The following is an 18,579-nucleotide window of genomic DNA, read 5'->3' on the forward strand; positions in this document are numbered from 1 at the left end:
GCATGTCTGTGTCCTGCTGGACTGCGAGCCACAGGAGCCCCTTCTGTCTTGTCAGTCCGCACAGTGCCTGGCAGGTGGTAGTTACTCAATACATGTTTGTGGGGAAAATGGATAAACAATGGACTAGAACAGGTCTCTGTCTCCCTAGCCTAGAGACTGTTCGAGAATGCCACACTTTTATTTTTATAATGGAAATACGACATGGGAACCCTTACAATGAGACCCGAGAACTTGAGAGTTTTCCCGCTGTTCTACCTCAAAGTGGTATCGAGACAGTCAGCTTTGCCCAGGGCTCCAGGCTCCACGTGCAGTCTACTGAAAGGTCCCAGAAGCCTACCCTCAACGCAGTTTAAACAAAGCTCTCCTTCCTCCATCTCAAAATACTACACCTCATGCCGAGACTCCACGGTTCAGCGTTTTTCAGATCAATCTCTCATACCCCCAAACTAAGAGTGGCGACGGCCTTTTCCCTCCCTCCCCTCCCACAACCAACACCCACCAGAGCACCTCCTTTCTGTTCCCGATGCCGCCAGCCCAGCTCCGAACTGCCTGACGTCGTTCTGGCATTTCTATAATTATCTTTTAACAGATCTCCTTAGAATAAGCTTTTAATCACCCGATCACTTTTAAGCACACGATCACTGTAAAAAAAAATTAAGTATATCATATAAACAATTAGAGTCCCCCTCCCTTATGACTTAAATCTCACTCCCACCCCAGAACTCATCAGTTTCCAAGCTGAATGTGGATCTGCATAATTGGGACAGTCAAGTGTCTACCATGTGCCACGTACTATTCAAAGACCTTTAAATCGATTAATTTATTTTTCCATATTATACAACCCCAGGGGATACGTATGATTATTATTATCTCTATTCTCCACGCAGGGAGAATAAAATACTGAGAGGTTAAGCAGCTTGTCCAAAGTCACACAGCCGGTAAGGAGCAGTTCACATACTTAAACACACATTTACACGTAGACGGAACGTAACCTAGGCCCATATATCGTTTTAGGCTTCTTTCCTATTTTATACTAAAAGGATAATAGCATGTGTACTTCTTTGTATTTTCATTCAACAATACATCTTGGTTATCTTTCCAAGTCGGTATATATAAATTTACCTCATTCTTTTTAACTGTTCTGTGTCATTACAAAGTACGGATCTAGTATAATTTATTTAAGCAATTCGCTATTGATGGATATTTAGGTTGTTTGCCATTTTTCACTACTGGGAACAACGACACAATGCTCATCTATGCACATAAATCACGGCACTCGTGTGACTAGACGTGCAGCACGGATTTGTGGACATAGCACAAATTTTGATCCATTCTGCCAAAATACCTCTAAGACGGCTGCCCCAATTTACATTTTCACTAACAATAGACGAAGGTGCCTATTTCCCCAAACACTTGCCAACACTGGATGTGATCCATCATTTTAATTTTTAACAATCTGATGGGTCTTTGATACTTTTTACAATTTATTTATTTCTTGAGAGAGCGCGAGAGCCCGCGAGCACACACAAGCAGGAGGGGCAGAGGGAGAAGGAGAGAGAATCTCAAGCAGCCTCTGTGCTCATCATCGAGCCGGGAACGGGGCTGGATCTCAAGACCCTGAGATCATGACCTGAGCAGAAACAAAGAGTCAGAGGCTTAACTGACTGCTGCCCCTAGGTCTTTGATATTTTTTAACAATCTCAGGTCTCTTTGTTGCTTTAACTTGTGTTTCTCCAAATCCAAATGCCATGACCACGTTTTCAGATGTTTAATATTTCTTTGAGAATTCCTACTCATATACTCTGTCTACTTCTCTTTTGGACTGTCAGCTTCTTATGTGTATTTGTTAGATATTTTGCATGCTATCCATGTAATACTCAGCTATATGTGTTGTAAATAAATTGTCCCCAGACTGTAACTTACTTTTAAATTTTGTCTATGGTATCTACATTTATATCATTTAAAAACTATCAAGCAGTAAAACTTGTCAGTCCTTTCTTTCATGGATTCTGGGTTTTGTGTCTTTAGGAAGGTCTTTGCCACTCTGACATTAAACAAATTTTTCTATAGTGTTTAACTTTTTTTTTTTTTTGGTTTGTTTTGTTTACAAAATTTGTAACTCAGTCCAGCTGAAATTTATTTTTGCCTATGGTATGAGGGAGGGCTCAACCTACCCCACACCAACTGGCAAATAGATAATCTGTTATTCTAATACCATGAATTAAACAGTCCAACCCTTAGTCAGTGATTAGAAACATAGTATATGATTCTTCATACACTAAAATTTTCTATATTAGAAACATAGTATATGATTCTTCATACACTAAATTCATACACTAAATTTCCATATCGGTTTGTGACCGTGATCTCTCTCCTGTTCCATTGAACTGTTTGTGTATTCCTGGACAATACTTCAATGTTTTCATTGCTATAATTTTAAAGTAACTGAAGGATAGCTGGAACACCATCTCCCCAACCTCCTCAACCCTATGTGTTAATATATATATATATATATATATATATATATATATACACACACACATACACACACACATATGGCTATACCTGACTTTCTCTTCTAAGGGAATGTTAGGATCAACTGATCAAGTTCCATAAAAATGAAATATTGGGGGGAACCTGGTACAGTCAGTTAGGCATCTGACTCTTGATTTCAGCTCAAGTCATGATCTCACAGTGGGCTCTGCTCAGCGTGGTGTCAGCTTCTGCTCCTCCCCCTGCTTTCACTTTCTCTCTCTCTCTGCCTCTCTCACTTGCTCGCAAATAAATAAATAAATAAAATCTTCAAAAATAAAATAAAACAAAATAAAATATTGGGATTTAGCGTGGGATTGCACTGAATTTACAGATTAAGAGGGAGAAAGAATTAACACCCTTGTCATCGTGAATCTGAGAGTTAATCTTTAAACACCAATTCAATCACATAACAACTTGTTACAAAATTTTTCTCACTGACATTGGGATAAAGATAAAACTCTGCAGGGGTGCCTGGGTGGCTCAGTTGGTTAAGCATTCAACTCTTGATTTTGGCTCAAGTCATGATCTCAGGGTTGTGAGATCGAGCCCCGCATCAGGCTCTGTACCGGGTGGTGGAGCCTGCTTAAGATTCGCGCTCTCTCCCTCTTTGCCCCTCTGCCCCTCCCTGCTCTCTCTCAAAAAACCAAAAACAAAAACAAACCAAAAACCTCTTTAGTGTCTGGTGTTCAAGTCCTACCCTCTCAAATTTCGTTTACCTCACCAAATGAATCCCTGTATTCTCATACTCAAAGTTTTTCAAACAGAAGAATGTATTTACTGTATCCCAAATAAGGCTTGTCGCTCTTGCTGGACAGCCGTGCAAGCAGGAGAGGTGGGAGCAGAGATCTGAATTTAAGGGCAAAAAGAGGGGATTTCTATAACTAAGTAACCTATGGAGGGGTCCCTCGGAGGCTCAGTTGGTGAAGCGTCTGCCTTCCGCTCAGGTCATGATCTCAGGGTCCTGGGATTGAGGCCTGCATGGGGCTCCCCGCTCAGCAGGGAGTCTGCTTCTCCCTCTCCCTCCGTCCCTCCCCCTGCTTGTGCGTACTCTCTCTCAAATAAACAAATAAGTAAAATCCTAAAAAAAAAACAAAAATAATAACCTATGGCAACATACTGTTGTCTCAGCACTCATGGGTCAGAGAACTTTGTGCCAATCAAAGCACCAGATAATGGGATTTGAAACCCGAAGCGACCTTACTGGCACCCAAACTCTCACCATGTTTTCTGTAGCAGCTCTTACAGATGAGATGCATATTAGAAGGGATATTATCTCAAAGGACGCGTCTGAAATTAAACTGAACTCTGTTTTATGTGTGTGTTTGAAACACAGAGCACTTAGGAGCCGGTCTGGCCAAGAAGCTGGGAGCGGCTGCATTACAGCAAGCCACCACACCGAGGGAGCAGAGGATTGGGAATGGCGCGGGGTCAGGGTGGCCACACGAGGGTAGCAGAGAGCAGGCTGAACGGCGGCTCGGGGAGGAGATCAAGGAGTTGCAACTGAGACTCCAGATCCAGGTAGCACTTTCTATTCAGACACAGGCACCGAGCAGGAGTCTGTGGTCCACCCAGGCAGCCGGAGACAATCCCTCACGTCTCTGCTCCAGGGTGAAGGGGGCACAGAGAGAGGGAACTAACATGTACTGAGTTCTTAGATCAGATCCATGTTTCACATGAATATGAATGTCCTCACTCTTCACCATAAGCCAACGGGGACAGTGGACGGTAAAGTCTAACATTTAACAAGTGAAAAGACTGATCTCAAACCAAGGAAGTGGCCCAGTTGGTCCATCTTCAAGCACAGGGGAGCCCAACTTCAAGATCCATACTTTCTCCCTTCCCACACTGTGTCTTCAATGAGTCAGGAAAGGCAGGATCTTGCTTAACATTCTTAGAGCAGGACACACAGTCACTCCCGGGCCATCTTGGTCCGCCAAACACAAGCCAGGGCTCACATGGGTGGAGTGAAAACACCGTAAGTGTGTTTTTGGCTCAGCCACCGGAACAGCAGCAGCACTGGGCTGCCTGACAGGTACGCACAGGTGCGGGGACTAGTGCACGACGAAGCCCTGGAGTGGGATCTGGTGGCAAATCTCATCAGGTGTCACCTGGTGAGGGGATCCCACTCTTAGCAGTAGCAAGCTCTGGAATTTAGGGCTTACAGAGGTATTAGAACCAAAATGGACCACAAATGACCGTGAATTAGCCAAAGAGATTAAATCAAGAACAGCAGAAAAATGGGGCGCCTGGGTGGCTCACGTCATGATCCCAGGGTCCGATCAAGCCCCACATCAGGATCCATGCTCCGTGGGGAGCCTGCTTCTCCCTGTCCCCCTGCCTGCCGTTCCCCCTGCTTGTGCTCTTCTCTCTCTAATAAAATCTTTTAAGAAATAAAATAAAAATGGTCATCCCTCTTGGGAAAAAAAAAAAAAAAAGAACAGCAGGAAAACACACAAGGGAGCCAGGAGGAGCATGAGATGCTCATAACCATAAGACAGGGCCTTACTCACCTACCAGGACCTGGTCTGAACCCAACTATCTTAAAGAGGGTCAGAGAAGAGGTTCCAATGAGAAAAGAATGGCAGGAGGTTAGGCTTAGGACACATTCACCTGACACCCGGGAGGTTGAGGGACAAGTTACTAACAGTCTCAGAGCCCCCAGAAGATGCTACATCACAGCTGGTGAAGAGGAAAGGCGTCTTCTTTCATGAACCAGAGGGAAACAGCTTAAATGGCAGAGAGAAAAAGGTTCTTGATTGTAAAGCCGAAGAATGTGCATGCTCTCTCCCGTGTGAGGAGTGAGTGTTGGTTTTTTTTAAAGATCTTTTTTAATTTATTCATTTGAGAGAGAGAGAGAGAGAGAAAGCATGAGAGCACAAGTAGGGGAGACGGGCAGAGAGAGAGGGAGAAGCAGACTCCCTGCTGAGTGGGGAGCCTGACAAGGGGCTCCATCCCAGGATCCCTAGATCCCAGGAGCCAACATAGCCACTTAACTGACTGAGCCACCCAGGCAGCCCTAGAGAGTGTTCTCTTTCATGCATTTATGCAAACATTGAATAAAACATTCAATAAACACCTACTATGTGCCAGACATTGTTATGTACGCTATCCTTCTGCTCCTGGCAACAGCTGTGATCCAAGCCAACAGGTCTTCCCTGTCTTGTGGAGCTTTTACCAGGAGAAGCAGCACAGACCACGAATACACAAGCCAAAGACACATGATTAAGACTATAGCCGAAAATGAGAGGTGTTTGCAAGGCCGTGGGAAGGCCTCTCAGGGGAGACGTCACTGAAGCTGAGATGTGCGAGAGCAGCCTTCTCCAGAGCAGAGGGAAGGTTCCGGCTCTGGAGGGCCAGCCAGCGAGCTCAAAGGTTGGGTGTGTCAGAGACAGATGCCCTCAGGTTACAGGGCATCAGAGAGCTAGGAAAGGGCCGGACTGCGCAGGGCTTTATAAATAATAAACAGCAATCACTACAGAGAAAATGTCAAGAAAATTATTAACTGAAAAACTCGGTTATGTTTTGTTTTTAAAATTTACCCCAACTGTATTCTACTGAGCTACTTACACATGGGGCTCTCTCAGGAGTCAGCAGCGTCTCTGCGAGGAGACACGGGGCCATGGCAGGTGGTTTCTCAGGACTGTCGGGGTCCGAGCATCATCTGGGGGCACTTGCTAACAGTGAGGCTGGGAATCTTTATTACAAGGTTACAAAACCAAATACGCCTGACGATCTGTATTATTTGTAACAGGTGGATATACTGGTTTGCTGGAATGACCGGGCACTTTGGAGACGGCTAAGTTAAGATCTCAGCTCTACCAGGTCATGTGCGACTCAAAGGAAGTTACCACATTTCCTAAGACTCATTTTCCTCATCTGGAAAATGGGAATAATTCTACCTTCAAGTCATATGTGAAGACTAAATGGTAGAGCATCTGCACAGTAAGCCTTCCACGAACGTTGAATGAATAAATGTATGCATGAATATATGAACCTTATGCAGGAAGGAAAAACTAAATACACACGTTCACTCTTTGCAAATGCCTGTTCTTTTGAGTCTGCAATGTTCCCTACCACCAGCAGAGAGCCCAGCATCTCAGAGAGCGGAGGTGGGGTCCTGGGCAGAAACCAACCTCCACACTCTGTCTCCCACTTAGTCTTTCTTGTCTCTTTTCCGTTCAACTGGCTTAGCTCTTCTGAATCACCACTACCCCCGACCCCTTCCCACCTCTCCCCTCCCCTAAAACATAAAATAACTCAGCTTTCCTTCCCCTGCAGTCTGCCCTAGAGATGACCCCCAGCTGGTTGCCAGGGAGATGGTCTGAGTAACAGGGGTCACTGAGATACTGTGTGTTGACCAACCATCCCAGTTTATCCAGGACTTTCCCAATCTTGGCACTGAAAGTTCTGGAAAGCGCCTCAGTCCCTGGAAAGCCAGGACAGTTGGCCATCGTACCTACCCCCATCCTCGACACAACTTCAAGCTCCTGTCTCCACAGCACTGTCCACAGGGGGTAGTGATGGCTGGGTCGTAAAGCTGTGTTCTGGGTGTTCTCTCTACTCTGCCCACAGGATCAGACAAGCCCACACTCAGCGGGTCCCACTCAATGTCTCGGTACTGGATCTGCGGTCACCTGAAGGGTCAGCCTTCTGAATCAAATGACGTGTATCGCCCAGTCCATCCATCCACTCCTGTGAGAGTTATCGCTCTGAAATGCAAATCCGGCACTGACATTTCCCTGCTGAAAACCCTCCAGTGGCTCCTGGTCTGCAAAATTAGGAGCTATCTCTGGCATAAATTCCTCTCACCATCTAGCGACAATAACCAGGCTGCTTCTCACTTTCCTGCTTTTGCATACACTCTCCCCTCTTTTGTTAATGCCTTCATCCTTTTTATACCTGGTGGAGTCCCAGTGATTCCTTAATGTTCCCCACAAATGTAATCTCTGCCTCTTCTGTGATTCTACGGGCCATGCTTGGAATTGTATCACAGTGTTTGTCACACGGTGTAGCAATTATGTGCTTACATGCCTGTTTTCCCTACTGGACTCTGAGCTCCTTAAAGGTTAGTTTCAGACTTGCTCATCTCGAGAGCCCAGCACCAGACACTGACATTTTGTTGTAGCATTTTTAACATTCACTCCTATCTTATGATTCTAAAAGCAAACCATTACTGCCAGACTAGTCTTAATTACCAAGAATTTTGCATCCCTGAATGTTATCCTATCCCTGACTTTTGTATATTTCCGCACGGATAAAAAAAGCCTCAAAACTGGGGTAGAAATTGGAGATGGGGTTAAGAACATCCACTGATTATTTTATTTTGTAATTGAAAAAAATGAAACCTGGGGGTTTACAGATTTTTTTTTTTATCTAGATTGCAACAAAACAGCTGGGTCAAAACATCCGATTTCAACTAGCATTGTGCATTGCACATAAAAACTCCATAGCTACAAATGAAAGAATGAGAGAATGATCAGAGAGTTCTATTCTTGGACATACGATCGCTTGTGTTCTTATATCCACGCAAGTATGTCCACCAGGTGTGAGTACAAAATGACAACACTCTTGCTTAATTTTGTTTGTATTAACAAATAGACCAGAATGTCGTTGCTTAGAAATTTTCTAGACCTCCTCTTTGGAAACTGCCTTAACAGCTACCATATTAGTCAACCTGTAAGTAAGTCATTTGCCATTACCTCACAGCCAAGTCCTGTTTTTGTACTACCCAACACGAGCCGCCACTTATCCATAAGGCTTGGATCCTAAGGACATTCGGCTATTTTCAAAATTAAAAGCCATCCTCAAAGGATGAAAATTTTCCACAACTGAAGATATGCAAAAGGATGTGGAAAGCTCTCAATTCCAAAAATGACAAAAAGGTATCTTGAATAAGTGGTTAGATATACATGTCCATGTGTATTTGAATCATTCAAGTTATTTTGGACACATTGTACCTACTTGAACACACACATAACTGCGGGGAATATGTCGGTGAAATGTGGCTGGTTACATACATGTATGGACTTCTGGAGAAAAATGGTTCCTCAAGCCTCTGTGTTTATAAATATGCTATTTCAGCTAAATGCAGTAGAATTAACTGAGAATCTATTTTTCTGTTTCTAGGCTAAGCCCTGGGAATAACAAGATTCGTGAAATATCACTCCTGCCCTCAAAGAGCTCACAGTTAGCGAAGAAAAACCCAGAGAAACCCTTGCACCACCATGAAAGAAGGATAACAGGGGGAGTTTATATTCCTTACAGTGGCAGCACCGAGCAAGGAGTGATTATCTCTGGCTAGAAAACTTGAGAGAGGCAGCGGCACCTAATCAAAGTTTGGATAGATAAACACGAGCACCAGTTTCATCAGACTTAATGAGATGGGCAATCCAGGTATAGGAAACAGTATGTGCAAAGACACTGAGGCATGAAACAACACGGTGTGTTTGGGAAATTACAAGCCATTTAATATTGCTGGAGCACAGAACACAAGGAGAAGGAAGCCGAGATATTCGTTGGAGAGCCTGCAGATACCCGTGTAACCGAAAATGTGTATTTTTGTTTGCAGACGATTATGTGTGTCTACTGTCTTTCCAAAATACATCAATCAGCCCGTCGCCCAAGCAATAGTGGCACACACATTTATTGCATGATTTTATATTTGCCTGAATTTATCACAAAAACTGTCCCCAGTCTCAGCTCATGTTTGTCGCATCCCCGATGACTCGCACCTTGCGCTCGCTCCCCCTGTCCTCCGGTCGTCCTGCTCCATTTCCCCTTGCACTGCCTCCTCCCGGATCGATCTGCGTCCTCCTACAGTCTCTCAGGTCAGCCTCCTCTCTAATGTCAAGCAATGCCTCTTCCCTCCTGCAGAACAAAGCTCAAATGACCTCTTCTATCTAACAAGTCTCCTGGCTAAACCCAGGGGCTGAACACGTAGGCTCCGGGGTAAGACAAATCTGTATCTGAAATCTGGATCTCTCAGCCCCGTGTCTGTGCTCTTGGGCCAGTCATTTGGTTTCTCCAGGCTTTATCTCCACCTGAGGCTCAGACACGATCACACTTGTCTATGCAGCAGGGGTAATGCATGCTGTCCAGAAAGCTCGGGAGTACCAAAAGGAATACTAACTGCAAAGAACTTTGTGTAGCACCTGGCATATCGTTGGCCTTTAACAGTTACTGTTAAACATATATTCAAATGGTCTAGCGATTCTCATGCCTAAATCATATATATACCTAGGGTGATTTCATGGGTAGGTATTGACCTTGACTTTATCTGCTGTTCTGATATGCTGTGGGAGGCCCGGCTGCTGGACAAATTCAATGCCAACAATGTCCCCCCGCCCGAGGTGGGGGAGGGGGCGGAATTCATGGAGTCTGGGAAGGAAAAGGCAGCTTTTCTTTCAGTTTGTTTCTGTCTATAGTTTGATTATTTTAACTTCACAAATATATTCATGTTTTTAAAGTGTCAATGGGGTTCTGGGCAGGGAGATTTGGGCTTTTTTTGTTGGTGTATTTGGTTGGTTTCTATTTTGTACCACTACTTACTAAACAAACAAACAAATAAAAACCCTAAACTAATAATACTCTCCCAAGAAACTCAGTATTTTAGAAGTCACTCCAGTCAGATTTAGTTAGGATTTTAGGAAAGGCTTGATCAGAAAGTATATGTTGGCAGAAAGAGGCACGAGCATAGGCTTTAAGCTCAAATGGACCTTAAGTAGTGGATTTGGACCCACTGTTGACAAATGACATAATCTCATTAAGCCTCTGTTTCCTCAGATTCGTAAGGCAGCTAATAATTCCAACCACCTTCAGGTACTCTCCAGTCCCTCAATGAGATGCTCTGCACGTAGAAAAGTCCCCAGTGCCAAATGTGGCAAACATCGGGTTCTCAAATGGTACCTGTGATCATTTTTATTATGTGTGTGCTGCCGTCCTAGTTCCTGGCTCATAGCAGGTTAGAATGAAGATGCTGGCTCAAATTGACAATTAAATTGGGGTTGGTATTAGGATTAATAGTTAGAGTCTGTAATAGATTAGGGTTAGGATTGAAATTAGAATTCAATTAAGGTTAGAATTAAAATGCATACAGAGGTGATTATTAAGGATGGGGTTAATTAAAACTGGATAATGGAAGAAGGAAGCAGTACGAAGAGTACTGGTTTAGTTGGGTGGAAAATTAAAGAGAAAAGCCATGTGGAATCCTACGGAGAACTCACTGATAAAGGAAAAGTCATAGGGACGAGAAGGATTAGAGTCCAGAGCAGAACGGAGCCCAGTCTTCTGGGCTGTTCCTACAGGTGCGGTCATCCCCCTCCTGGATAATACCCAGTGTTCGCCCTGCTCGGCGGAGGCCCCCTCCCATCCCAAGCAGGAGCAGGAGCAGCGTGGGGAAAGGAATGCCCAGGGCCCACACAGCTGCGTCTAGCCCAGCCCTGGGGCCAGCACCACATTCCACACCCCCAGCTCCCTGGGCTGTTGCTGAGTGGACAGGAGCATCCAGGAGCCAAAACCCGCCTTCTCTCCACCCTCCTTCTCTGCCCCCCGCCCCCAGCCTCCACTGTAGCTACCAGCTCTTTAATCCCACAGACAACCTGCTCCACACTTTGTGCAAGTCTCTTGGAAATGCATACTGTGTGTCACAGCATTCTAGAGTGGAAAGTAACCATAGAGATCACAATCCAACATGGATACTTTTATTTTACCTATTTACATGAGGGGGATAATCCTTGTAGGTCAGTCTTGCTTTGCAAAAATTCTACTCTAGTGAATAGGAGTGAGATGCCGGGTGTGTGCACATGCACAAAGGGCACTGGAATGATTATAAGCAAAGAGTTATTCCCAAAGGAGACATCCACATGTGCAGGAGAAACGACCCTTTCACTCAGAGACATGCAGGACTGAGCAATTCCTCAATTTGTACACTGCTCAGAAGTACTGACAGTGATTCTCCTTATTCCTCCTGCCCCCGAGGGGACTATCTGCCTCCCTATCCAACATGGGCAACCCCTTTACTGTGCACCTGTGTGACCGTGGGAAGTCACTTAACTTCTCCGAGCCTCATCTTCTTCATCCGTTCAACAAGGGGCATTGATTAGGTAATCTTATAGGTTGCTTACAACTCTAATACTCTTTCATTCTATAATTCTAAAAGCCAATGTCTGCTTCCTATTCCCAAGGCCTAAAGTGCTGCCAAACTGATGCTGATGATGCAGAGAAAGGAAAAGGAGCCAGTAGGAAAAGAGCATTCCAGAGTTTCATTTGCTAGCCTTAATAGTCTCTCCAACACAGCTCTCCCCTCTCCTCCCACCTTTGGTCTTCCTCCGGTGCAGTTACAGTAGAGGGTGGGGCCAGACCAGCAGTAGTTAGAGAATTAAGAGAGGGCAAGCAGAAGGGGATCACCGCGGAGCAGCAGATGGAAAAGATGATTAGTTAGAGGAGCTTGGGACCTAATCCCCTATCCTGCTGTCCCATCACACCCGTCCCCTCTCACTCCTGCGACACTAACCTGTCCTCTCTTAAGCCACTCAGATGATCTCTATGGCTTCTTCTACCTCCAAAGATAATACTCTTTAGCCATCAAGACCCTTTAACTAGGAGAGCCTGACCCTTCCCTTCTGAAGCCCCATTCTCTCTGAAAACACACCCACTCCTTTTTCTCTTTGGGACTGAACTCATGCCAACCTGGTCCCACCACTATCAGAAAGACCGATCTTCTTTTCTGGCCTCTCCTCTCTCTTGCATCCTGGTCTGTAAGCCTTCAACCACACTCCCCCCTCCATTTTAATCTCTCAGAGATTTTAAGACATCAGGGAGCCCCAGGGAGCAGAATGGTTTGGAGTCACTGAAATATGGAAAAGCAAGGAAGTCAGACAGCCCGAGGTGGCCAAAAACTTCTGCAAGTAATTCTAAATAACTACCCAGACACTCAGGAAACAAGCACGAGGCAGAAAGAGCTCCTCTCCCAGAGACTACACACAGATTCTAGAAACAGAGAAACAGTGCGGCAGCATTCTGACCATCTTGAAGGAGCTTCCCAGAGAATATTCACTGGTCTCTCCATCAGTGACTCACATTGATATGGAGCTTTCCCGATTACGGAGTACCTCCCACATCCTTGTTCCTGAACTATTAGGTGGCAAACAGTTAAGTCCATCACAGAGGGCTGAGAAAGCCGGTCAGAGAGGGAAAAGATGACCCAAACAGGACAGCTTCCCATGGTGAGGCACAGTCTCAGTGCAGAAAGGGGGCTGGTGTAGGGCTTGGAAGACATGCATCCCAGCTCACCACCCAGGGGCGACACATGGCTTATGGGACTAGAAGACACTTTGGAGATCATATTGCCCCACGTCCTCACCACCACTTGCGTTTGCTACTATTAACTGTCAGTGTAACCTCGGAAGGGCAGTTAACCCCCTACCACCTCAGCTGCACCTGTATAATACGGGGTTGTACCAAACGTTTTTAAAGAATCCTTATATAGCTAAAATTCTTTGATTCAGAGAGTCTGAAATTTAGGAATGTATACCCCAAAGTAAGGTTGAGCAAAACTGACTTCGAGGGATCCCTTTCTGAGATGTACCAAGAGTCTTCCAGAAATACACGGATCACGTAGAACAGGAAACCCCAGGGACTTGGGACTCTCAAGCTAAAAGCAAGTGCAAAGGCCCTGCCTCTCTCATCCATCTTACATCTGGCCTCAGGGACAAGAGCTGCATTAGCCACAGAGGCATGGCTCCGTAAAAAAGGCGTCTTCCCCAGGGTCTGCGGATCAGACCATTCACCCAAGAGTTTTACTTACAACCTGAGAAGGAAGAACGAGGTCCTCAGAAGATGAAGAAAGAAGAAAAAATACTGGGGGGAAGGGCTGGGAGTAAAGGGAGGATAGGGAGGATCACGGGGCGGAGGGGGGGAACTACAGAGTTGCTTTGTAGGCTGCTTGGTTGGGCAAGAGTCTGAAGTGCAGGTTTTAAAGGGGGAGTCGTTTCTTGAACAAGGGATTGAGGGAAATGTTGATTCCCATGGCCTGGGGGTTTGCTCCAAGAAGTCTTTCAAGGGAAACTGCCTGGGGCCACACGTTATTGCTGGACAGATACCTGGGGGCTCTTGGGTCAGAGGAGCTAGGGACGTGTGTTTAGGAGAATGGTCAGGGTAACTGGCTACCCATGGGGAGATGTCGCTGGGCAACAATCTTGATAGGGGGCCCCAGGGCTCATGGGGTTCCCCAGTTGCCAAAAGAGGGAGGGCGGGGCTGGAGGATCTCAGGCTAGTGGGCACGCCCTTGCCCAGGCCTGCAGTGGCCGCTCTCGCCAGCTGGCCCAAGGCCCTGCCCGGCTCCCCTCCCTCCACCCAAGCCTAAGAGGGGTGCGCGCCGGGTCCCACTGCTGAGCCAGCTCCCTCCCTCGGCTCCACACCCGCGCCCGGCTGGCGGAGCTCCCGGGGGAGAAGGTGGAAGGCACCACGAGGGAGCGGAGGGGGTGTGAGAGGAGGGGGGAGTGGGGAATGCGGCAGCTTGGCCCCCCCGCGACCAGCCCAACCCCCCGCCGCCCCCCCTCCACCTCCAACCGAATGGTTTGCTCCGAGCGCCCTATTTAATCCCCGCGACTGCAGCAGCGCCGGCTCCCTCCCGGTCCCCGCCTCGGCCCCGGGCTCCGAAGTGGCTCGGGGGCGCCCTGTCGGTCAGCGTCGTCGCCCACCCGCTGCCCAGCCCCCGCCCCCGGGGACCCAGGCTCGCCAGCGCGTAGCGGGGTGCCGGCCGGGACGCGCCATGGGGGGCCCCTCCGCCCTGCCCCTGCTGTTGCTCCTCGCCTGCTGCGGGGCGCCCGGCGGGGCCAACCTCTCCCAGGACGGTGAGTTTGGGGGGGGGGGGCGGTGTTGGGTGGGGGTAACGGGGCGGGGGCTCCAATCGCAGCGGGGCGGGGGAGCCTGTGGGCTTTGTCTGGAAGCGGGGGTTCCAGTCGCTGCCGCTGCTGTACCCGGGTGGGTCTGCCCGGGCATCCGTGTCGGTGTGGGTCTGGGGTGTGCCGGCTGTGCACCTGCTGTACGCCTGGCTGTCTGCGTGTGCACCGGGCTCGGTGAGCTCGCAGCAGCCCCGGGTCTGGCTGTGCCGCGGTCCGTGTGCGTGTGTCTGGGTGTGCGCGTCTGTGTTGGTGTCTGCCTCTGCGTTTCTGTGTCAGTATCTGTGTATGTCTGTGTCAGTGTGTGTTGGGGGCGGAGTGAGATCTGTCGCCGTTTCAGTCAGGGCGTGTGTCGGGGGTTTGTGTATGTGTCTGGAGGGGTTGGATAGCCAGTGCAAACCCCCAAACTGCTGTATGCAAACATCGCTGCCCCCCCCCGCCCGCCCCCACCCGCGGCACAGCTCCGAGTGGGCAGGGAAGGGGCCTGGGTGAGGCTGCCGAGGGGGGCGTGGGCAAGTAAGGGGGGGCTTCTCCTTGGAGCAAAACAACAACACAGGGCGGGGGGGGGGGCAGGATGGCAGTATCCCTAGTGGTGGCAGCAGCTGGGAAAAGAAACCCAGACAGGAGCGGAGGAGGTGGGGGAAGGTTGGGCAAAAGGAAAGATCAAGATATTTGGGAAGGAGGATGCCGAGAAAACCCAAAGCTATCCTGGTCTAAGCACTGATTTTGCCAGATTTGGGGTGGGGTGGGTAGCTCGCCTGGTCCCCTTTGCCCCAGGTGGGAACTCAAGCCTTCTCAGGTTTGTAAGCAAAGAGACAAGGAACAGAGTGGGGGGAGCAGGGAGGCGGGGCCAGGGTGAGGGGACTTGGGGAAGAGCCCCTCCCGCCCTGGACCCGGCTATGTAGGTCAGCGCTGTGGGGGCCCCTCAGTTTTCTTAAAGGCTGCTGAAGGTTCATGGGGTGGCAGGGGACAGTTTATAGGGAGCCCAGGAAGGGAGCCATGGCTCAGAGCCTCAGGTCCCCTGAGGAGGGAGGGCAGGCAGTGGAGGGACTAACGGAATGCATCCTCCGGTCTCCTCTGCCCAGTCGGAGGAGGGCTGGGCAGCAGTAGGGGGAGAGGGGACAGGACCTCTGAGGAGCAAAGGGATGTGGGGAGAGTGAGGGGGAGGGTGGTGGCTATGCCCGGACAGATGCCAATGAAAAACAGAAAGAACCGCAGGGGAGGAGAAAGGGGAGGCGGCTCCTGGGCTATGGACCCAGTGGCCAGCAGGGATGGGCACAGGGCCAGGGCGGGGCGGGGGTGGAGAGGGGAGGGGTTGAAACTGGGGAGGATGATGTAAAGAATTTCATCTGAAGAAAACGCGAAGAGCCAGGGTGCTGGAGGAATAATTTCTCCATCTCCCCTGACCTCCTGTCTCCATCATGATAAAGGAGCTTGTGCTGGTATGAGGACACTGGGGATCCCCTCCCTATAGCTGGCTGGCTGACTCCTTCATGCTGTACCCATCAACACCCCAAAGGGAGTTCCTGCCCTAGTCACCACAGAGATAGCAGCCCCTCCCCTCCGTGGAATCCCCCTTCCCCAGAGGACTATACTCATGACCCTACTCACTGAGGAGGTGAGGAGGTCCCGAGGGCCAGCTACGTGCAAAGCAAGGAGAGACTGCTGGCTCTATGTGTCTCAGTAATGCTCCTCTACTAGGCCTTGACTTTCAACTGCAGCCCCTGGCTTTCTCACCCCCCTAGCTGCGTTCAGCATAGACAGTGTGACCCAAACTGCACCTGCTCAGTCGTGGGGACGGACAGCCCTGGGCTGGGACCTACGCAGAAAGATGTTACCCCAGAAAGCTGGGAGCTCTTCAGCTCTAGGACATAAACATTGGAGAACAGAGAAAATCTGTATACTAGCCAAGTCTTTCTTCACCAAACACAGTATTTTGTCTTGGGCCTCAACCTGGGGGGCCAGCCCTTACTTGGGTGTCAGGTTGAGAGGAAGGGAAACCCTCTGTCTTCGTATTTATAAACACGTCCCAGCAGTGCTGGGGGGAAAGAGTACAAGGCACTAACTTTGGAATGGAGAATTTCCAGAGGAGAGATCAGGAAGTCAGGGATGGGGAGGGAGGTCGGCTCCCAAGGAAGAGTCAAATGAAGCCTCGTTTTCCTTGCAGAGCATTATCTGTCTAGAAAGTGGACATATGTCCTCTGGGCAATGATGTCCTGGGACTTACTGATACAAGACATACAGACCCACACAGTCTTTATCTAAATTAATTCCACCTCTTAGTTTCTGGACCTAAAGTGGCCAGCTCTGATGTGGGAGGTAGTAGCATAGATCTGAGGCTCAGGGATGGTGATCTGATGACCGTTCTGACCAGGATCGTGCAGAAGGTGGGTCTGGTGCCCCTGAGGGGCCTGGGTCCCCAGGCAGGGAGCGAGGCAGTGCATAGCCTACTTGGTGATGTTTGCCCAAAATGTGATGTGGTGTGAAAGTGTGAGGACAACATTCCCTAATACGCAGACGCTTGACTGGTCGAGGGTGTGTGGTAGAGCGGCTACTTCCGTGCAGAGGGAGGGAAACAAACATCATGTGCTGCTGGGATATAGAGCTCCCTGGAGGAGAGCACGTTTTAAGGGTTCATAAGGCTGAACAGGGACTGAGAGGCTGGAGAAGGGCGGGAAATGCTATGGGAACCCTACCATTCATGCTGTGGCTGGAGGCCCAGGACCCGTTTGCACATTCAGTTTGCCACCTGCTCCTTCCCTCTCACATTTCTCCACTGGTCCTGGCAGAAGCTGGCCACTCCAGGTTCGGTAGATATGAAGCCTATGAACTTAACGTGTTCTGTGGTGATCTCTGGTAAACAGCTCGACATTCAGCACTGTGACGAGCCTTCCTTGGGCTCTTCCTTCTCAAGTTATTTCCAGCATGCTGTGAGCTGACCGAGTGTAGAGGATGGGTGGATAGCCAGACTTTGCTTCGGCCTGTAGCAAGTTAACCTTGTACCACACTGCCCCACACATGAATATCTTTCCCTTTCCAATGACCTTCTGTCCACTGCCGTCCATTCTTCAGCCCCCTGGCCAGGTGCCCAGTGTAGAGCTCATGCCCAATGTGCCAAAGAAGTCCAGAAAGCATTCACTCCAGAGCTGCCCACGGGTCTGCCTGGCAGACCTCCTCCATCCCGCTTCTTGCTCCCTGCAGCTGTAACCACTGTCCCTGTTCCCGTGCTCTCCCTAGTGCAGCTGTAGCCCTCGACAAGGATAGACGTGCATTTCCTGGCACCGAGGAACTAAGGCCTTCAGAGAGACGCTGGTATGCCAGAGCTTCGCGAACTCCATGCGGAACCAGTCTGTCTGACGAAGGGCCCGAGCTGTGCCATGTCCCCTGGCCATCCAGCATCCCACTGAGGACTCTGCCCCAAGCTCTCCCCGGTGAGGCAGCATTGCTGGTCGAAGGAGTTTCTTCCAGGATGGTGGTTTTCTCACTTTCAGTTTTGAAGATGTGAAATTCCCTTACCACATAAGTATAACAGATCAAAGGAGAATTACTCTTCTAGAAAGAGAGAAGACAGACCTGTGGCTCTTTCACCTTTCTTCCTGCCCATCCCCACTCCCGACAACCTTGACACCTGGGTCCTCTGCTACACGCAGCTTGAGGTCCTCTGTCCTCGCCTGACAGCAAGGGAGCCAGCCCACTGCCCTCAGATGCTCTCTCTCTCTCCTTCCTCTTCCAACTGAGGAAGACTGGGGGCCCAAGTCTAATTTCAAGAGTGCCTTGTTGGAGACATTCCCTCTTCACTTGGGAGAGTGACTCACAGTTCTGAGCCATATAATTCCACAGATGGCATCTTTTTGGTGTGCTGGTCACTTTGAAACAGCAGATTGGGTCGTTGTGCCATCGCTCTGTCAATCCCTGCATTTGACGTTGGTACTCCTCACTGATACTACTTTCTTGTAGTCCACATAATATGCGGAAGAGGATCCAAAGCTGCTTGTCCTTAAGTCACATGCTAGGAGTAATATCTTCAGTTATACCAGAGAGATAAAGCCCTGGAGGGGGTTGGCTGTGAGGCGTCACACTCTTTGTTGTTTCCTGCTCCAGTAGACTGCACACTGGCTCTATGATCCTGCTTTGTCATCTGCTT

General features: G+C 48.8%; 1 protein-coding gene and 1 long non-coding RNA gene across 5 annotated transcripts in view; one reads left to right on the forward strand and one right to left on the reverse strand.

The window, feature by feature from the left end:
- Window positions 1–18,579, reverse strand: part of LOC123783545 (uncharacterized) — a 96,867-nt gene that overhangs the window by 66,667 nt on the left and 11,621 nt on the right. The gene's annotated exons all lie outside the window — the stretch shown is intronic.
- Window positions 14,157–18,579, forward strand: part of CADM3 (cell adhesion molecule 3) — a 29,314-nt gene continuing 24,891 nt past the window's right edge. For all 3 annotated transcript variants that reach the window (XM_045784326.2, XM_045784324.2, XM_045784327.2), the window contains exon 1: window positions 14,157–14,387. In XM_045784326.2, coding sequence (XP_045640282.1) covers window positions 14,306–14,387 — 82 coding nt within the window. In that variant the 5' untranslated portion in view covers window positions 14,157–14,305. The remainder of the gene's footprint in view (window positions 14,388–18,579) is intronic.

This window comes from Ursus americanus, chromosome 2, assembly GCF_024610735.1.
Source record: "Ursus americanus isolate L20-20 chromosome 2, mUrsAme1.1.p, whole genome shotgun sequence".
NCBI lineage: Eukaryota > Metazoa > Chordata > Mammalia > Carnivora > Ursidae > Ursus > Ursus americanus.